Source organism: Arachis hypogaea, chromosome 5, assembly GCF_003086295.3.
Source record: "Arachis hypogaea cultivar Tifrunner chromosome 5, arahy.Tifrunner.gnm2.J5K5, whole genome shotgun sequence".
Taxonomy (NCBI): Eukaryota; Viridiplantae; Streptophyta; class Magnoliopsida; order Fabales; family Fabaceae; genus Arachis; species Arachis hypogaea.
In genome coordinates this window covers 26,538,135-26,553,861 of record NC_092040.1, presented here as the reverse complement: position 1 = coordinate 26,553,861, position 15,727 = coordinate 26,538,135, and the positions used below count along the sequence as shown (strand labels likewise).

The 15,727-nt window shown below is 34.3% G+C and overlaps 1 protein-coding gene and 1 non-coding gene across 2 annotated transcripts; one reads left to right on the top strand and one right to left on the bottom strand.

The window, feature by feature from the left end:
• The first annotated feature begins 1,115 nt into the window (after positions 1 to 1,115).
• Positions 1,116 to 5,434, top strand: LOC112801014 (TORTIFOLIA1-like protein 4). The gene is made up of 5 exons (XM_025843509.2): positions 1,116 to 2,267; positions 2,362 to 2,473; positions 3,322 to 3,881; positions 4,348 to 4,829; positions 4,959 to 5,434. The coding sequence occupies exons 1-5, from the start codon at positions 1,419 to 1,421 to the stop codon at positions 4,969 to 4,971; spliced, it is 2,016 nt and encodes a 671-aa protein (XP_025699294.1). The 5' UTR covers positions 1,116 to 1,418; the 3' UTR covers positions 4,972 to 5,434.
• A 9,916-nt stretch (positions 5,435 to 15,350) lies between these two features.
• LOC112804801 (small nucleolar RNA R71) lies at positions 15,351 to 15,454 on the bottom strand. The gene has a single exon (XR_003203419.1). It is a non-coding gene; the product is annotated as a small nucleolar RNA R71 (small nucleolar RNA).
• Positions 15,455 to 15,727: the final 273 nt, after the last annotated feature.

Sequence of the window (15,727 nt, the reverse complement as noted above, 5' to 3'; positions counted from 1 at the left end):
TATACTAAGGCATATGAGGATTATTGGAACCGGATACGTTTCATCCAATTTCTCATGTTAAAAACAATAAAGTAATATGAAAAAAGTGTTTTTATGTATTATTCAGTCTATCAAAAAATATAATGTACAAAAGGTACATATTAATATTAAAAAAATTAAAATAATAAAAATATAGAATCCTATAATTAATACACAAATATATTATATAAATATAAATAATACTAATCGATCTAATTTAAGTCTAATTATTTTCTTAACACTAAATATGGTACTAACAATAATAATATTCATTTATTATCCATAGAATTAGAATTGGAATAACCTTCTGCATCACGAAGAAAGATAGAAAAAGAAAAAGGTTAACATGCAAGCGAAAAGAGAATAGTTTGAGATTCAATTGCGAAATCAATCGATTTCCAAGAAGATTTAGCATCACTTTCCTAGTTTTTCTCTAATTATTGCATAAGAGGTAAGATTTAATTATGAAGTTAAAGAACAAAGAAGGGGGGGGGGGGGGGGTTGGTACTTGTTAGTACTCAACTAAAAATAAGGGAAATCGATGGAGAAATCTTATAAATTTTTTAATACGAAATAATAGTTAAAAAATATTAAATATTTAATATATTTAATTAAATTATTATTTAATAATTTTATCTAAAAATAACTTAATGTTAATTTTTATTTTTAAAATTTTACCCTTATTAAATTTTGGATTTGGATTACTAGCGCAATATATTGTAAAAATACTCACTAGATAAAACGAAATGGTTTGACATTAAATCCTGAATTTTATTTTACAATACTATAATTAAAGCATACCGCATAAGAATATAATTTTTGATGGATTGTTAATAAAAAATAATTTTATATTTATATTTAATTATGTGACATTATATCATAAAAAAATAATTATTATTTTTATTAGTCACGTAAATAATTATTTAATAAAAACAAAAAAATAATTATTTTAAAAAATAAATATAATTGTGCGACTATATTATTTTATACCATCAATATATTAAAATTAAATCCTCGCATATAATTCATCATTTCTAGAAATTAGTTAAACCTATTCATATATATTATAGAATTGTTTTTAAGAATTAATTAGTACTTTTAATGAAAAATTTTAATAATTATTTGTACAAAAGTTATTAACATGCAAAACCGCACAGAACGCAGAGTTTGCCACCCGTATAAAATGATCCCATCAACGATAATCAAACTCGTTTGCATTGAATCTCCCAAATCTCTTCGAAACTCTGCCGCCAAAAAAAAAACACCACTTCCCACAAAAACGCACCGCTTCTTCAGTTACTTATACGGTTACTCCTTCGGTCTTTCTTCCTGTCCTTCACTCTTCTTGAATGCTGAGTCATTGAGTCACCACCGAGTCAAAAGAACTCGACAGCCCCACAATGTCACTCCCGTCTTCCAGGCGCAACTCGTTCAGCGGCCCGCCCCAACTCGCCGCCACGTCACCGGGGTCAACTCAGGACCTCCGCCAGCGAGTCATCATGCTTCTCAACAAGCTTTCCGACCGCGACACCCTCGCCATCGCCACGGCGGAACTCGAGTCCATCGCCAGAACTCTCAGCCCCGAGTCCTTCTCCTCCTTTCTCTCTTGCATCCACAACACCGATTCTTCTTCCAAATCGCCGGTCCGGAAGCAATGCGTTAACCTCCTTTCACTCCTCACGCGCTTTCACGGCGACGCACTAGCTCCATTTTTGTCCAAGATGATTGCGACCGTGCTCCGCCGCCTACGCGACTCTGACTCAGCCGTCCGATCTGCTTGCGTCGACGCCGTCTCCACCATGTCGTCGCGGATCACGAAACTGCCGTTCACCGCTGCGTTCCTCCGCCCGCTCATGGACGCGCTGGCGCAAGAGCAAGACGCCAACTCACAGATCGGCGCCGCGCTCTGCCTTGCCGCCGCAGTCGAGGCTGCGCCGGAGCCGGACGCGGAGGCACTTCGTCGTAGCGCGATGCCGCGGCTCGGGAAGCTCGCAAAGAGCGAAGTCTGCAAGGCGAAGGCCGCGCTCCTGGTGCTGATTGGAAGCGTTGTCGGCGCCGGCGGTGCATCGAGCAGCGGCGTGCTAAACTGGCTAGTGCCGTGCCTGGTGGAGTTCCTGAGCAGTGAGGACTGGGCGGTGAGGAAGGCAGCGGCGGAGGCGCTCGGTAAGGTCGCTACGACGGAGAGAGATTTAGCGTCGCGGCACAGGGCTCTCTGCTTGGATTCCTTGCAGAATCGTAAGTTTGATAAGGTATTGTTAAAAGCTCTGAAGATGCAGGAATTTGAAAAGAAGATAAAAGAAAATGTGAATGTTGATTGTGATGACTGTGGTGATGTTTTTGCAGGTGAAAGTTGTTAGGGAAAGCATGAATCGTGCGTTGGAGATGTGGAAGGAGGTAGCTGATGATACATCTGAGGATGCGTCTTCTCCTGCCAAGTCTACATGTTCTTCATTTGGTAAGTGTAGAAAGCTTATCTTGCTTTCCAAAATATTCATCTTTCTGATTTTTAAGTAATGCTTCATTAGGATTTGGTATGGTAATTAAATTATTGCAACCTATCTGCTGTGTGTGATTTTCATGTTATGTTTTTATTTGTTCCGGCTTGGGCTTAACTGTGGATTTAAAATTTCGATTGACTTGTTGAGACATGAGAGTCATTGGTGGTGAAAAATTCAGGGATGGATCATTCTTAAACCTTTTTCTTTTTCAATTTGAAGGGCTTGTTTGGGTGAGCTTTTAAGAAAAGATCTTTTTTCGAGTTATCTTTTTTTAAAAGATCTTATAGAGAAGTAAAAGTAATTTTATGTTTGGATATCTCATGTAAAAATGTCTTTTTATCTATCAATTATGTTTGGGTATAACAATATAAAAGTACTTTTTTGTTTATTTATTACATGAAAAACATCTTTTTTTTAAGGAAAAAAGATCTTTTAAAAAAAGATGTAAATTACAGTCGAAAAAGATCTTTTTTTGATTTTACTAGTGCTTTTACTTTTACTACTAGAAATTTGCCAAACACGTTAAAAAATAAAAAAAGATCTTTTTTCATTAAAAAAGATCTTTTTTTAACAAAATAATGGCGCCCAAACATGCACTAAATTACTTTTGCCACCTTTTAAGAGTACTCCAATAAAGACTTAATTAGATTCATTTCAAAATTAGAAATAAGGTAAGATCTTTATTCATCTTATTGCTTTTATATTTTCTTTATGTTAAAGTGTTTTAACCATTCAAGGGTATTAGAGGAATGATTCGATAATGAAATATGCTAATCATTCTTAATTCTGGGGGTTTTCCTTATAGGTCCAGATGATAGTAAAGGCCATTGTGTCAATTTTGGCTCTAAATTTTCTCAACCGAAGAAGACAGTCCCTGTAAACAGGTCCCCTCCATCTACACATTCATTCGCATCTTCCGTGGAAAGAGAGAAACCTCTGAAGATTAATAACAAGGACTCGAGAATCAGGATATTGCATCAGCAGGATGACAACAAATTCTCAGATGAGAAACTTGTAACTCCAGTCTCAAAGTCCCCCAATTCGAAAATGTCTAAGGAAGATGTCATTAAGAGGTGTGATTTTGAAGTTTCTAAACCACCCCGAAACCAAAATGTTGTGAACTCAAGGCAAGAGATAAAGCGTGCTCTCTTTAGCAAGACTTCTGATGAGAAAGTTCAAAAATCTAGCGGTTTGAAATCACGTGTTGTTCCATGTTATGGGAATGAAAATATTGAGTCAGATGTTACTGTCAACAATGTAAATGAAGTTTGTGAGAGCCCACAAGATGCTGAGGATTTGTCATTGATCCGTGAACAACTTTTGCAAATCGAAAACCAGCAATCCAATCTGCTAGACCTCCTCCAGGTATAGTATTGTGAAGTTGTGATTTTGAACTACTTCCACTCTGTTAAATATACCTTGCTCATTACTTGTTGAGTCTGTTTATTTGAACCTAGTTTTTAGACAGTGTTAGTGTTTAATTAACATTATACTTGATCAAGTAAATTTTTCAACTGAGATGAAATTGTAGTAGTCTGGTTGGGTAATATTCCTTTCTGCCATTTGCCGTGACTGTTTTGCTTCTTCCATCAGACTACTGTTTAATGACAAAAAAAATCCTTATTTAATTATTTGAACACATGATGGACCTGTTCTACCACATACTATTTTGTCTTCCTTTTACCTTGCAATTTAAGCTATCCATAGCTGAAGTAAACTGCAAATCTGCAATACGCTAACACCCAATTGCTGTTCTTCGAAGCTTGTAAACATTTAAGGAAGTATATAATATATTTTCTGAGTTATGTTATCCTGTTTTATCTGAATATAGAGATTTATTGGAAGCTCCCAAAGTGGGTTGAATTCTCTGGAGACACGTGTAAATGGCCTAGAGATGGCCTTGGATGAAATATCATATGATTTAGCAGTATCAAGTGGAAGGATTCCCAACACGGATGCCACAGAAGACATGTGTTGCAAGCTTCCTGGTTCTGACTTCTTGAGTTCTAAATTCTGGAAGAAGACCGAGACTAGGTTCTCTTCATCGGGAAGCATATCATCACCTATTACAGCAACAGCTGATAAAGCTGATAGCAAACAAATGTTAACTACAACTAATCACAAAAGATTTCAGCATCGTAGGGGTGGATTCTTTGTAAACCCATTGTCAGATGTTGAAAGCGATTCAACCCATTTAGAACAGCATTCACACAAAATGGTCCAAGATGCTGAGAAAGCACAAAGTTACAATGCCAGCTGTTTTGATGGCATTTCACCAGCTGCTTGTGAAGCACTGAGGAACCAGAACATCAGGTAACAATATATAATATTGCTGTTCTCTTTGAATTATATAATTTTCATATTCACCAGTAGTAATGGGAATTACTTTATTACATGTGTCAGATTATGACTTATGATTTTGTATTCCATGTGTTTTTTCAGGTCATCCGTGTAGAGAAGACTGTCTCGATGGCTATTTTTTAACTGCAGCATCACTAATTCGTAGGTGAAAGTGAAATTGTTGAAGCAACTTTGCTGCGTGTTTGTTCCGGTTGCAGTTTCCGGAGACTTGTTATTTCAAGTAATTATTGTTTAGAAAAGGGCTCTTTTCCCTAATATTCTCCATATTGAAGCAGAGGTAGCAGCTTGTGGTTTCGGAATGCAGAGCATGAGAAAGAGTTTTCTTGATATGTACCATAATCAATATGTCAATCTTTGCCATTGCTAGAAAGGGAGGAAAGGGTGTTTATGCCTTGGATGTGCTTCAAGAAAATTAAATTATAGATGATAAATTGATAATATAAACCATTAACAAGAACCCCAAAGAAAATAATGGAAATATCGGAGGATCAAATAATGGATATGCAATTATGTTAAGATTAGATTACTGAGATTTTATAAATTTGTTAAATTTATAATTAAGTCTCTTATATTTTAAAAGTTTTTAGTTAGATTTTTACATTAATTTAAATTTGAAAGCTTTTTAAATATAAAACTTAATTAACTTTAAAAAATTATAAAAGTTAACAGAATAATTTAATTTATGTAAGTATTAATTTATTTACGGGTTATATATTGCCTTTTATTATAATTTTTAAGTTTAATTAGTTTTTTATTTTTTAAAAGTTGTTTATTAAAATTAATTTTTTTAAAAATAAATTAAGTTTTAACAAGTATAAGAATTTATATCCATGTTGGTCTGAATTAGTTAAACTTCTTTTATAAAGTTTGGACATTAATAGTTTTTTTGTTGGTTTTGTGACTGACATTAGAGGAGTGTTACACATACAAGTCTTTTTGACTTACAAGTCTTACAAGTTACTAGGCCTTTTAATGCGTTATTCAACGTTTCCTGTTTTCAAAGCGCTACACTCAGAACGGTTCTTCTTCTTCTTCTTCTTCTTCTTCTTCTTCTTCTTCGTTTTTTTTTCGATTTTCATGGTTTCTGAAATCAAACTTTAAAATCGTTTTGAAGAAGAAGAAGCAGCAGAAGATGAGGAGAAAGAGAAAGAGTTCTGAATTATGCAACGAATTTTGGGTGTATTTCTTAAATACTTTGGGTGTATTTTTCGTAATCCTTTGGGTGTATTTCTGTAATCCTTTTGAAGATAATGGAACTTCAGAAATACACCCAAACGATTACAGAAGTACACCCAAAATGATTACAGAAATACACCCAAAGGATTACAGAAATACACCCAAATGGTTACAGGAATTCACCCAAACGATTATAGAAAATACACCCAAAGGATTACAGAAAATACACCCAAAGGATTTAAAGAAATACACCCAAAATTCGTTAAAATACATCTTATGCATAATTCAGAACTCTTTCTCTTTCTCCTCCTCATCTTCTACTGCTTCTTCTTCTTCAAAAACGATTTCACCATGAAAAAAAAAGATAAAACAGAGAGAAAAGAACGTAAATGAAGAAGAAGAGGAAGACGATGAAGAAGAACGTGTAGAAACGAAAGAAAAGGAGAAGAAGAAGAGTAAGAGGAAGAAGAACGTGCAGCAAGAAGAAGAAGAAGGAGAAAGAGAAGGCAAGAAACGAAAGAAAAGAAGAAGGAGAAGACGAAGAGGAAGAAGAATGGTTGGAAGCGTGTTTTGAGCGTTAGTTTTAATTGAACTTGTAAGGCTTACAAGCCTTAATCGCTTGTATGCGAAGAATTACTCCTGACATTAATAGTTTGATATGAGAGTAATGATATCAAATTATTGAAGTCAATACCTGTATTTTGTTAGTTCTTTGTAATAACATTGAGGTACCAAAAAGTTTGGATTTGGATTCTCTAAAGTTTGAATTTTACTTTAGAGAGTAAAGTGTGATCTCTCACCATTGATTTCATAGGTAGGACCAAGAATAAATATGAAAGAGAAACTATTCAAGCGTAGAAGATCACACTTTACTCTCTAAAGTAAAATTCAAACTTTAGAGAATCCAAATCCCAAAAGTTTAATCCAGAGACAAATATTGAAAATAAGGAAAGCAACACTAAAGACCTTGTGTTCGTTACATAATTTACAAGCAATTAATGCATGTTCCATATGTTTGTTGGGAACCGCTAGTAATTGCTTCTTGCCATATCGTTCCTTGTGCTCCTTCGCGTATGTAGTTGTAATTCTCAATTAGTTTTTTATTGAAGTAATACTCAATTTGGTTTTTGAAATTTTTAACTCAGTTTTAGATTAGTCTTTTATTTTTTGAAATGATTAAATAAGTCTTTCACTCTCATAATCGGAAATTTTTGTTGGTTCAAAAGCTAAGAGATGTTTTAACGACGCTGAGGTGTACAATTAAGTGCCAACTGTATGTTGATGTGGATACACAGTGAGTTTAACTTAAAAGTTGTTTATTAAAATTAATTTTTTTAAAAATAAATTAAGTTTTAACAAGTATAAGAATTTATATCCATGTTGGTCTGAATTAGTTAAACTTCTTTTATAAAGTTTGGACATTAATAGTTTTTTTGTTGGTTTTGTGACTGACATTAGAGGAGTGTTACACATACAAGTCTTTTTGACTTACAAGTCTTACAAGTTACTAGGCCTTTTAATGCGTTATTCAACGTTTCTTGTTTTCAAAGCGCTACACTCAGAACGGTTCTTCTTCTTCTTCTTCTTCTTCTTCTTCTTCTTCTTCGTTTTTTTTTCGATTTTCATGGTTTCTGAAATCAAACTTTAAAATCGTTTTGAAGAAGAAGAAGCAGCAGAAGATGAGGAGAAAGAGAAAGAGTTCTGAATTATGCAACGAATTTTGGGTGTATTTCTTAAATACTTTGGGTGTATTTTTCGTAATCCTTTGGGTGTATTTCTGTAATCCTTTTGAAGATAATGGAACTTCAGAAATACACCCAAACGATTACAGAAGTACACCCAAAATGATTACAGAAATACACCCAAAGGATTACAGAAATACACCCAAATGGTTACAGGAATTCACCCAAACGATTATAGAAAATACACCCAAAGGATTACAGAAAATACACCCAAAGGATTTAAAGAAATACACCCAAAATTCGTTAAAATACATCTTATGCATAATTCAGAACTCTTTCTCTTTCTCCTCCTCATCTTCTACTGCTTCTTCTTCTTCAAAAACGATTTCACCATGAAAAAAAAAGATAAAACAGAGAGAAAAGAACGTAAATGAAGAAGAAGAGGAAGACGATGAAGAAGAACGTGTAGAAACGAAAGAAAAGGAGAAGAAGAAGAGTAAGAGGAAGAAGAACGTGCAGCAAGAAGAAGAAGAAGGAGAAAGAGAAGGCAAGAAACGAAAGAAAAGAAGAAGGAGAAGACGAAGAGGAAGAAGAATGGTTGGAAGCGTGTTTTGAGCGTTAGTTTTAATTGAACTTGTAAGGCTTACAAGCCTTAATCGCTTGTATGCGAAGAATTACTCCTGACATTAATAGTTTGATATGAGAGTAATGATATCAAATTATTGAAGTCAATACCTGTATTTTGTTAGTTCTTTGTAATAACATTGAGGTACCAAAAAGTTTGGATTTGGATTCTCTAAAGTTTGAATTTTACTTTAGAGAGTAAAGTGTGATCTCTCACCATTGATTTCATAGGTAGGACCAAGAATAAATATGAAAGAGAAACTATTCAAGCGTAGAAGATCACACTTTACTCTCTAAAGTAAAATTCAAACTTTAGAGAATCCAAATCCCAAAAGTTTAATCCAGAGACAAATATTGAAAATAAGGAAAGCAACACTAAAGACCTTGTGTTCGTTACATAATTTACAAGCAATTAATGCATGTTCCATATGTTTGTTGGGAACCGCTAGTAATTGCTTCTTGCCATATCGTTCCTTGTGCTCCTTCGCGTATGTAGTTGTAATTCTCAATTAGTTTTTTATTGAAGTAATACTCAATTTGGTTTTTGAAATTTTTAACTCAGTTTTAGATTAGTCTTTTATTTTTTGAAATGATTAAATAAGTCTTTCACTCTCATAATCGGAAATTTTTGTTGGTTCAAAAGCTAAGAGATGTTTTAACGACGCTGAGGTGTACAATTAAGTGCCAACTGTATGTTGATGTGGATACACAGTGAGTTTAACTTAAATTGATGTCCCAAATTTGATTAAAACACCCAAATTGATTCATTCACACTTATAAAATCCTAACCCCCAAATGTTTATCTTTGTTCTTCGTCTCCACTCCTCTCCTTCTTGTTGCTGTTGTTCATATTTGTTCTTCGTTTCCTCTCATCTCCTCCTAGTTGTTGTTCATCTTGTGAAGTTCTGAAAAGTCGCTCTTTTAGGTGAGGCATGATGGGTGGGGGTGATAGAAGTCAAGGAAGTTCAAGTAAGAACAACTCCAGTGGGAGAAACTACAGTAACCGAAAAATTCGAACCAGGGGTAAAAACTTTGTATTATGCAATTGTGGGTTGCGTATGGTAATTAAATACTTAGCGACGCCAGAGAATCCAGGAAGACCTTTTCATGGGTGTCCCAACTATGAGGTAAAATTCTCTATTTAATGGAATTTTTAAGTTGATACGGGTTTAAAGGGATGATTTAGTGATTATTAATTCAATGGTTCTTTTTGCGTTATTGTAGTTTGGAGTTCACTGTAATTTCTTTCATTGGACTGATGGATATAAAGAACAAAGTGTAGTTCAGGTTGCACAAGAAGTTTTTATTGAACTCAATTGCAGAATAGAATCTTTAGAGAATAGTATTAGCACATTGAAGATGCTAATGTTGCTGCTGTTGTGTATTGTAATAACTATTGGATTTGGTTTTGGTATTTAATTATTTTGGTTTTTAATTAAAAAATAGCTAGAGTGTGAGTCTGTCCATGATCATTATGTAATGATTTATTATTATAAATAAATGAAGTTAAGTTTTCCTCAACTTTGTATCTTATTAACTTGGATATTAACCTAAATGAAGGATAATGTAATGACAAAACAAAGCTAATAAATATACACCTTTAACTAGACTAACTTGTAATATATCATTATAATTATAATAATTATGACAATAGTGTTGTCTTAACAAAAGCACATAATAGTGTTAATTATACAACAGCATAGTGCAAAGTATAAAATATAAACTAAGAAAAAAAGTTTATAACTAGGGTCATACCACCATAAACAAACACTAACCAAATACAAGTTTAGATTTAATCCATCACAATGCAAATCAAAAGCAACAACTAAAGCAACAACACCAAATTGTTCTGACTATCATATAGTAACAACAAAGTCTTCATGACATCATCAAGCTTTCTTTTGTGGTGCCTTAAATTCAGGTGTTGGAACAAACTTTAACAAAGCTTCCATCTTTTCAGATGTTTCTACACTTGCTCCTTTCATTGTCTCCCTTAAAACCACATCAGCAGCACCAACATTTGACTTTGGAGAACTGGCTGCATCAACAGATGGCTTGACAATTGGAAGTTTGTTTCGCCTAATTATCTTCCGCTTGGACAATTGTCGATCATAACAACAAGAATCAATCGCAATGCTAATATTTATAACATTAATAGTAATAGTTTATCATAATATTCAAACTTGTACCACATCTCTTCTCCTCTGACTGGGTTGATATGAAACTCATATGTCTTATTGTAAGATCCCATTGTCAACCATGCATGAATATAGTTCTCAGGCCAATCATTCATATATGCAATAGCCGCGATGGCATGACGACAAGGTAATCCTAAAAGCAAGATAACTAAGTGAACCTTTTTCATATTTAAAATTTCAAAAATGTGGGTCGTTATATCCTACCCAACTTACAAAAATTTTCATCCTCAAAAATTAATATAAGATGGAAGAATTTAAACTGACGTTATTTTTGAACACTTTAGAGAAAAAGTAAAAGTTTTTGCATATATAGTTTTCAAATACCAAAAACTCATATGATTTGAATATAAGAGAAAACTGTGATGTGAACTATGAAATAGAAACTATAAGATGATTTGAAGACCGTTTTGTTGTGCTAGAATAAATTCAAGATCATATCAAAGAGTAAAAGATTCATGAAAAGAGTTATAAACAATAATAAAGAGAGATAGTCTAAGAGATTCAGGCAAACATTTACAAATAGGATCAAACAAGGACACATTCAAACAAAGGAATATGATTGGAAAGATTAAGCAAATCACTCTTCGTGAAAGAAATCCGAACAAAGGACTTCAATGCAATTATAAAAGAATGGATGGTGTACTAAGTCACAGGATTCAAACAGGAATTACGATTCAAGACCGAGTTTAATCGTGAAAATAACCTCTAACGTTCTCAAAACCCATAATTTGCATCACCTATTAATTCTGTTTCACCTATGACAATACGTTAGTACTTTTGTATACACAAATCATCAGTATTAAGTTGGCCAGACCTAATACCATGAGGGATGCAACAGTCGACTAACAGCATTAATCAATAGACAGTCATGCATCTAAACTCAAACTCTTGTCATTAAAACAAGTTCTATCGCATGACAGACACTCAGAGTATGTAGTGAAGCATAGTGTCCATTCCCAAGGCTCTAACAGAATTGAACTACTTGATGAGCGGATAATTTATACGCTTTTTGGCATTGTTTCTATATAGTTTTTAGTAAGTTTAAGCTACTTTTAGGGATGTTTTCACTAGTTTTTATGATAAATTCACATTTCTGGACTTTACTATGAGTTTGTGTGTTTTTCTGTGATTTCAGGTAAATTCTGACTGAAATTGAGGGATCTGAGCAAAACTCTGAAGAAGGCGGACAAAAGGACTGCTGATGCTGTTGGAATCTGACCTCCCTACACTCGAAATGGATTTTCTGGAGCTACAGAACTCCAATTGGCGCGCTCTCAACGGCGTTGGAAAGTAGACATCCAGGGCGTTCCAGAAATATATAATAGTCCATACTTTATTCGAAGAAAGACGACGTAACTTGGCGTTGAACGCCAAGTACACGCTGCTGTCTGGAGTTAAACGCCAGAAAAACGTCATGATCCGGAGTTGAACGCCCAAAACACGTCATAACCTGGAGTTTGACGCCAAGAAATGCCTCTACTCGTGGATTGATCAAGCTCAGCCCAAGCATACACCAAGTGGGCCCCGGAAGTGGATTTATGCATCAATTACTTACTCATGTAAACCCTAGTAGCTAGTCTAGTATATATAGGACATTTATCTATTGTATTAGACATCCTGGATTGTATTTTGAATCCTGTGATCACGTTAGGGGGGCTGGCCATTCGGCCATGCCTGAACCTTTTGCTTATGTATTTTCAACGGTGGAGTTTCTGCACACCATAGATTAAGGGTGTGGAGCTCTGCTGTACCTCAAGTATTAATGAAATTCTATCTTCTTTTATTCAAATCTCTCTTATTCTTATTCCAAGATATTCATTCGTACCCAAGAACATGATGAATGTTATGAGTCAAATTACCCTCATTATCATTCTCACTTATGAACGCGCGTGATTGACAACCACTTCCGTTCTACATGAAACAGAGATTGAATGCGTATCTCTTAGATTCCCCAACAGAATCTTCATGGTATAAGCTAGATAGATGGCGGCATTTATGAGGATCCGGAAAGTCTCACCTTGTCTGTGGTATTCCGAGTAGGATCCTGGGAATTCGGAAAGTCTCACCTTGTCTGTGGTATTCCGAGTAGGATTCCGGTAATGAATGACTGTGACGTGCTTCAAACCTGTAACCTGCTGGGCGTTAGTGACAGACGCAAAAGAGGGATTCTATTCCAGTAGGGGAGGGAACCAACCGGTGATTAGCCGTACTGTGACAGAGTGCGTGAGCATTAGTTTTCACTGCGAGGATGGGATGTAGCCATCAGCCATGGGTGATGCCTCCAGACTGGTTAGCTGTGCGAGTGACAGCCGCACAGGATATTTCCCCGAGAGGAAGAAAGTAGCCACAGTTGATGGTGAACCCCTATACAAAGCTTGCCATGGAAAGGAGTAAGAAGGATTGAGCAGAAGCAGTAGGAGAGCAGGCGTCCCTGGGCTCTACAGCATCTCCATCCGCTTATCTGAAATTCCTACCAATGAATCTGCATAAGTATTCTATCCCTTTTATTATTCCTTTTTATTTCTTTATTCCAATAATCACAATTCCCCTTTTTTTCTGCCTAACTGAGATTTACAAGGTGACCATAGCTTGCTTCATACCAACAATCTCTGTGGATTCGACCCTTACTCACGTAAGGTTTATTACTTGGACGACCCAGTACGCTTGCTGGTTAGTTGAACGAAGTTGTGAATTTAATTAAAGACAATTTTTGAATAAATCCATACAAGCACAAAGAATAGTGATCACAATTTCGTCCACCAAGTTTTTGGCGCCGTTGCCGGGGATTGTTCGAGTATGGACAACTGACGGTTCATCTTGTTGCTCAGATTAGGTAATTTTCTTTTCAAAAATCTTTTTCAAAATTTTTCTTTTATTTTTCGTTTTTCCAAAAATGTTTTTTCGAAAAAATTAAAATAAAAATACAAAAAAATTAGAAAATCATAAAAATCAAAAATATTTTGTGTTTCTTGTTTGAGTCTTGAGTCAATTTTTAAATTTGGTGTCAATTGCATGCTTTTAAAAATTTTTCTTGCAATTTTTGAAAATCTCATGCATTCATAGTGTTCTTCATGATCTTCAAGTTGTTCTTGACAAGTCTTCTTGTTTGATCTTGATGATTTCTTGTTTTGTGTTGTTTGTTGTTTTTCATCTGCATTTTTGCATTCATATTTTCCATGCATTAAAGATTTCTAAGTTTGGTGTCTTGCATGTTTTATTTGCATCAAAATTTTTTTAAAATTATGTTCTTGATGTTCATCATGATCTTCAAAGTGTTCTTGGTGTTCATCTTGACATTCATAGCATTCTTGCATGCATCTTGTGTCTTGATCCAAAATTTTCATGTTTTGGGTCATTTTTGTGTTTTTCTTTAAAAATTTAAAAATAAAAAATATCTTTTCCTTATTTCCCTCCAAAATTTCGAAATTTTGGGTTGACTTGGTCAAAAATTTTCAAAATTAGTTGTTTCTTACAAGTCAAGTCAAAATTTCAAATTTTAAAAAAAATCTTATCTTTTCAAAATCTTTTTCAAAAATCATATCTTTTTCATATTTTTTATCATTTTCGAAAATTTCAAAATTATTTTTCAAAATATTTTCAAAAATCTTTTTCTTATCTTTATATCTAATTTTCGAAAATATGCTAACAATTAATGTGATTGGTTCAAAAATTTGAAGTTTGTTACTTTCTTGTTAAGAAAGGTTCAATCTTTAAATTCTAGAATCTTATCTTGTAGTTTCTTGTTAGTTGAGTCTTTTTTAAAAATTAAATCTTTTTCAAAATATCTTTTTATTAAAATTTTTATCTTATCTTTTTATCTTTTATCTTATCTTTTTCAAAAATTTTATCTTTTTCAAAATTTAATTTCAAATCTTTTTCAATCAACTAACTAACTTTTTGTTTGTTTCTTATCTTTTTCAAAACCACCTAACTACTTTTCCCTCTCTAATTTTCGAAAATTCTCCCTCTCTTTTTCAAAAATTCTTTTTGTTTTAAGTTTTAATTTTAAACTTATCTTATCTTTAATTTTCGAAAATCACTAACTCTTTTTCAAAATTATTTTCGAAATTTTTTTTTCTCTTCTCTTATTCTATTTAATTAATTAATTACTAACACTTCTCTTCACCTCTCTTCATCCACAAATCCGAACCTCCTTCTTCATTCTTCTACCTCTTTCTTCTTCTACTAACATAAGGGAATCTCTATACTGTGACATAGAGGATTCCTTTTTCTTTTCTTGTTTTCTTCTCCTTCATATGAGCAGGAACAGGGAAAAGGGCACTCTTGTTGAAGTTGATCCAGAACCTGAAAGGACTCTGAAGAGAAAATTAAGAGAAGCTAAATTACAACAATCCAGAAACAACCTTTCAGAAATTTTCGAACAAGAGAAGGACATGGCAGCCGAAAATAATAATAATAATGCAAGGAGAACGCTTGGTGACTTCATAAAGCCAACGTCCAAATTTGATGGAAGAAGCATCTCCATTCCTGCCATTGGAACCAATAACTTTGAGCTGAAACCTCAGCTAGTTGCTTTAATGCAACAAAATTGCAAGTTTTATGGACTTCCATCTGAAGATCCTTATCAGTTCTTAACCGAGTTCTTGCAGGTCTGTGATACTGTAAAGACGAATGGAGTTAATCCTGAAGTCTACAGACTCATGCTTTTCCCTTTTGCTGTAAGAGACAGAGCTAGAGTATGGTTGGATTCACAACCTAAGGATAGCCTGGACTCTTGGGATAAGCTGGTCACTGCTTTCTTAGATAAGTTCTTCCCTCCTCAAAAGCTGAGCAAGCTGAGAGTGGATGTTCAAATCTTCAAACAAAAAGATGGTGAATCCCTCTATGAAGCTTGGGAAAGATACAAGCAGTTGACCAAAAGATGTCCATCTGACATGTTTTCAGAATGGACCCTATTAGATATATTCTATTATGGTCTCTCTGAATTTTCGAAAATGTCACTGGATCATTCTGCAGGTGGATCTATTCACCTGAAGAAAACGCCTGAAGAGGCTCAAGAACTCATTGACATGGTTGCAAACAACCAGTTCATGTATACCTCTGAGAGGAATTCCGTGAATAATGGGGTACCTCAGAAGAAAGGAGTTCTTGAAATTGATGCTCTGAATGCCATATTGGCTCAGAACAAAATGTTGACTCAACAGGTCAA

What these genes read in the sequence shown, in the direction of transcription:
- LOC112801014 (XM_025843509.2), top strand. Translation starts at nt 1,419, where the DNA reads ATGTCACTCCCGTCTTCCAGGCGCAACTCGTTCAGCGGCCCGCCCCAA. An exon ending in AGAATCGTAAGTTTGATAAG is followed by an intron (nt 2,268 to 2,361) that starts GTATTGTTAAAA and finishes ATGTTTTTGCAG; the next exon opens with GTGAAAGTTGTTAGGGAAAG. An exon ending in GTCTACATGTTCTTCATTTG is followed by an intron (nt 2,474 to 3,321) that starts GTAAGTGTAGAA and finishes TTTTCCTTATAG; the next exon opens with GTCCAGATGATAGTAAAGGC.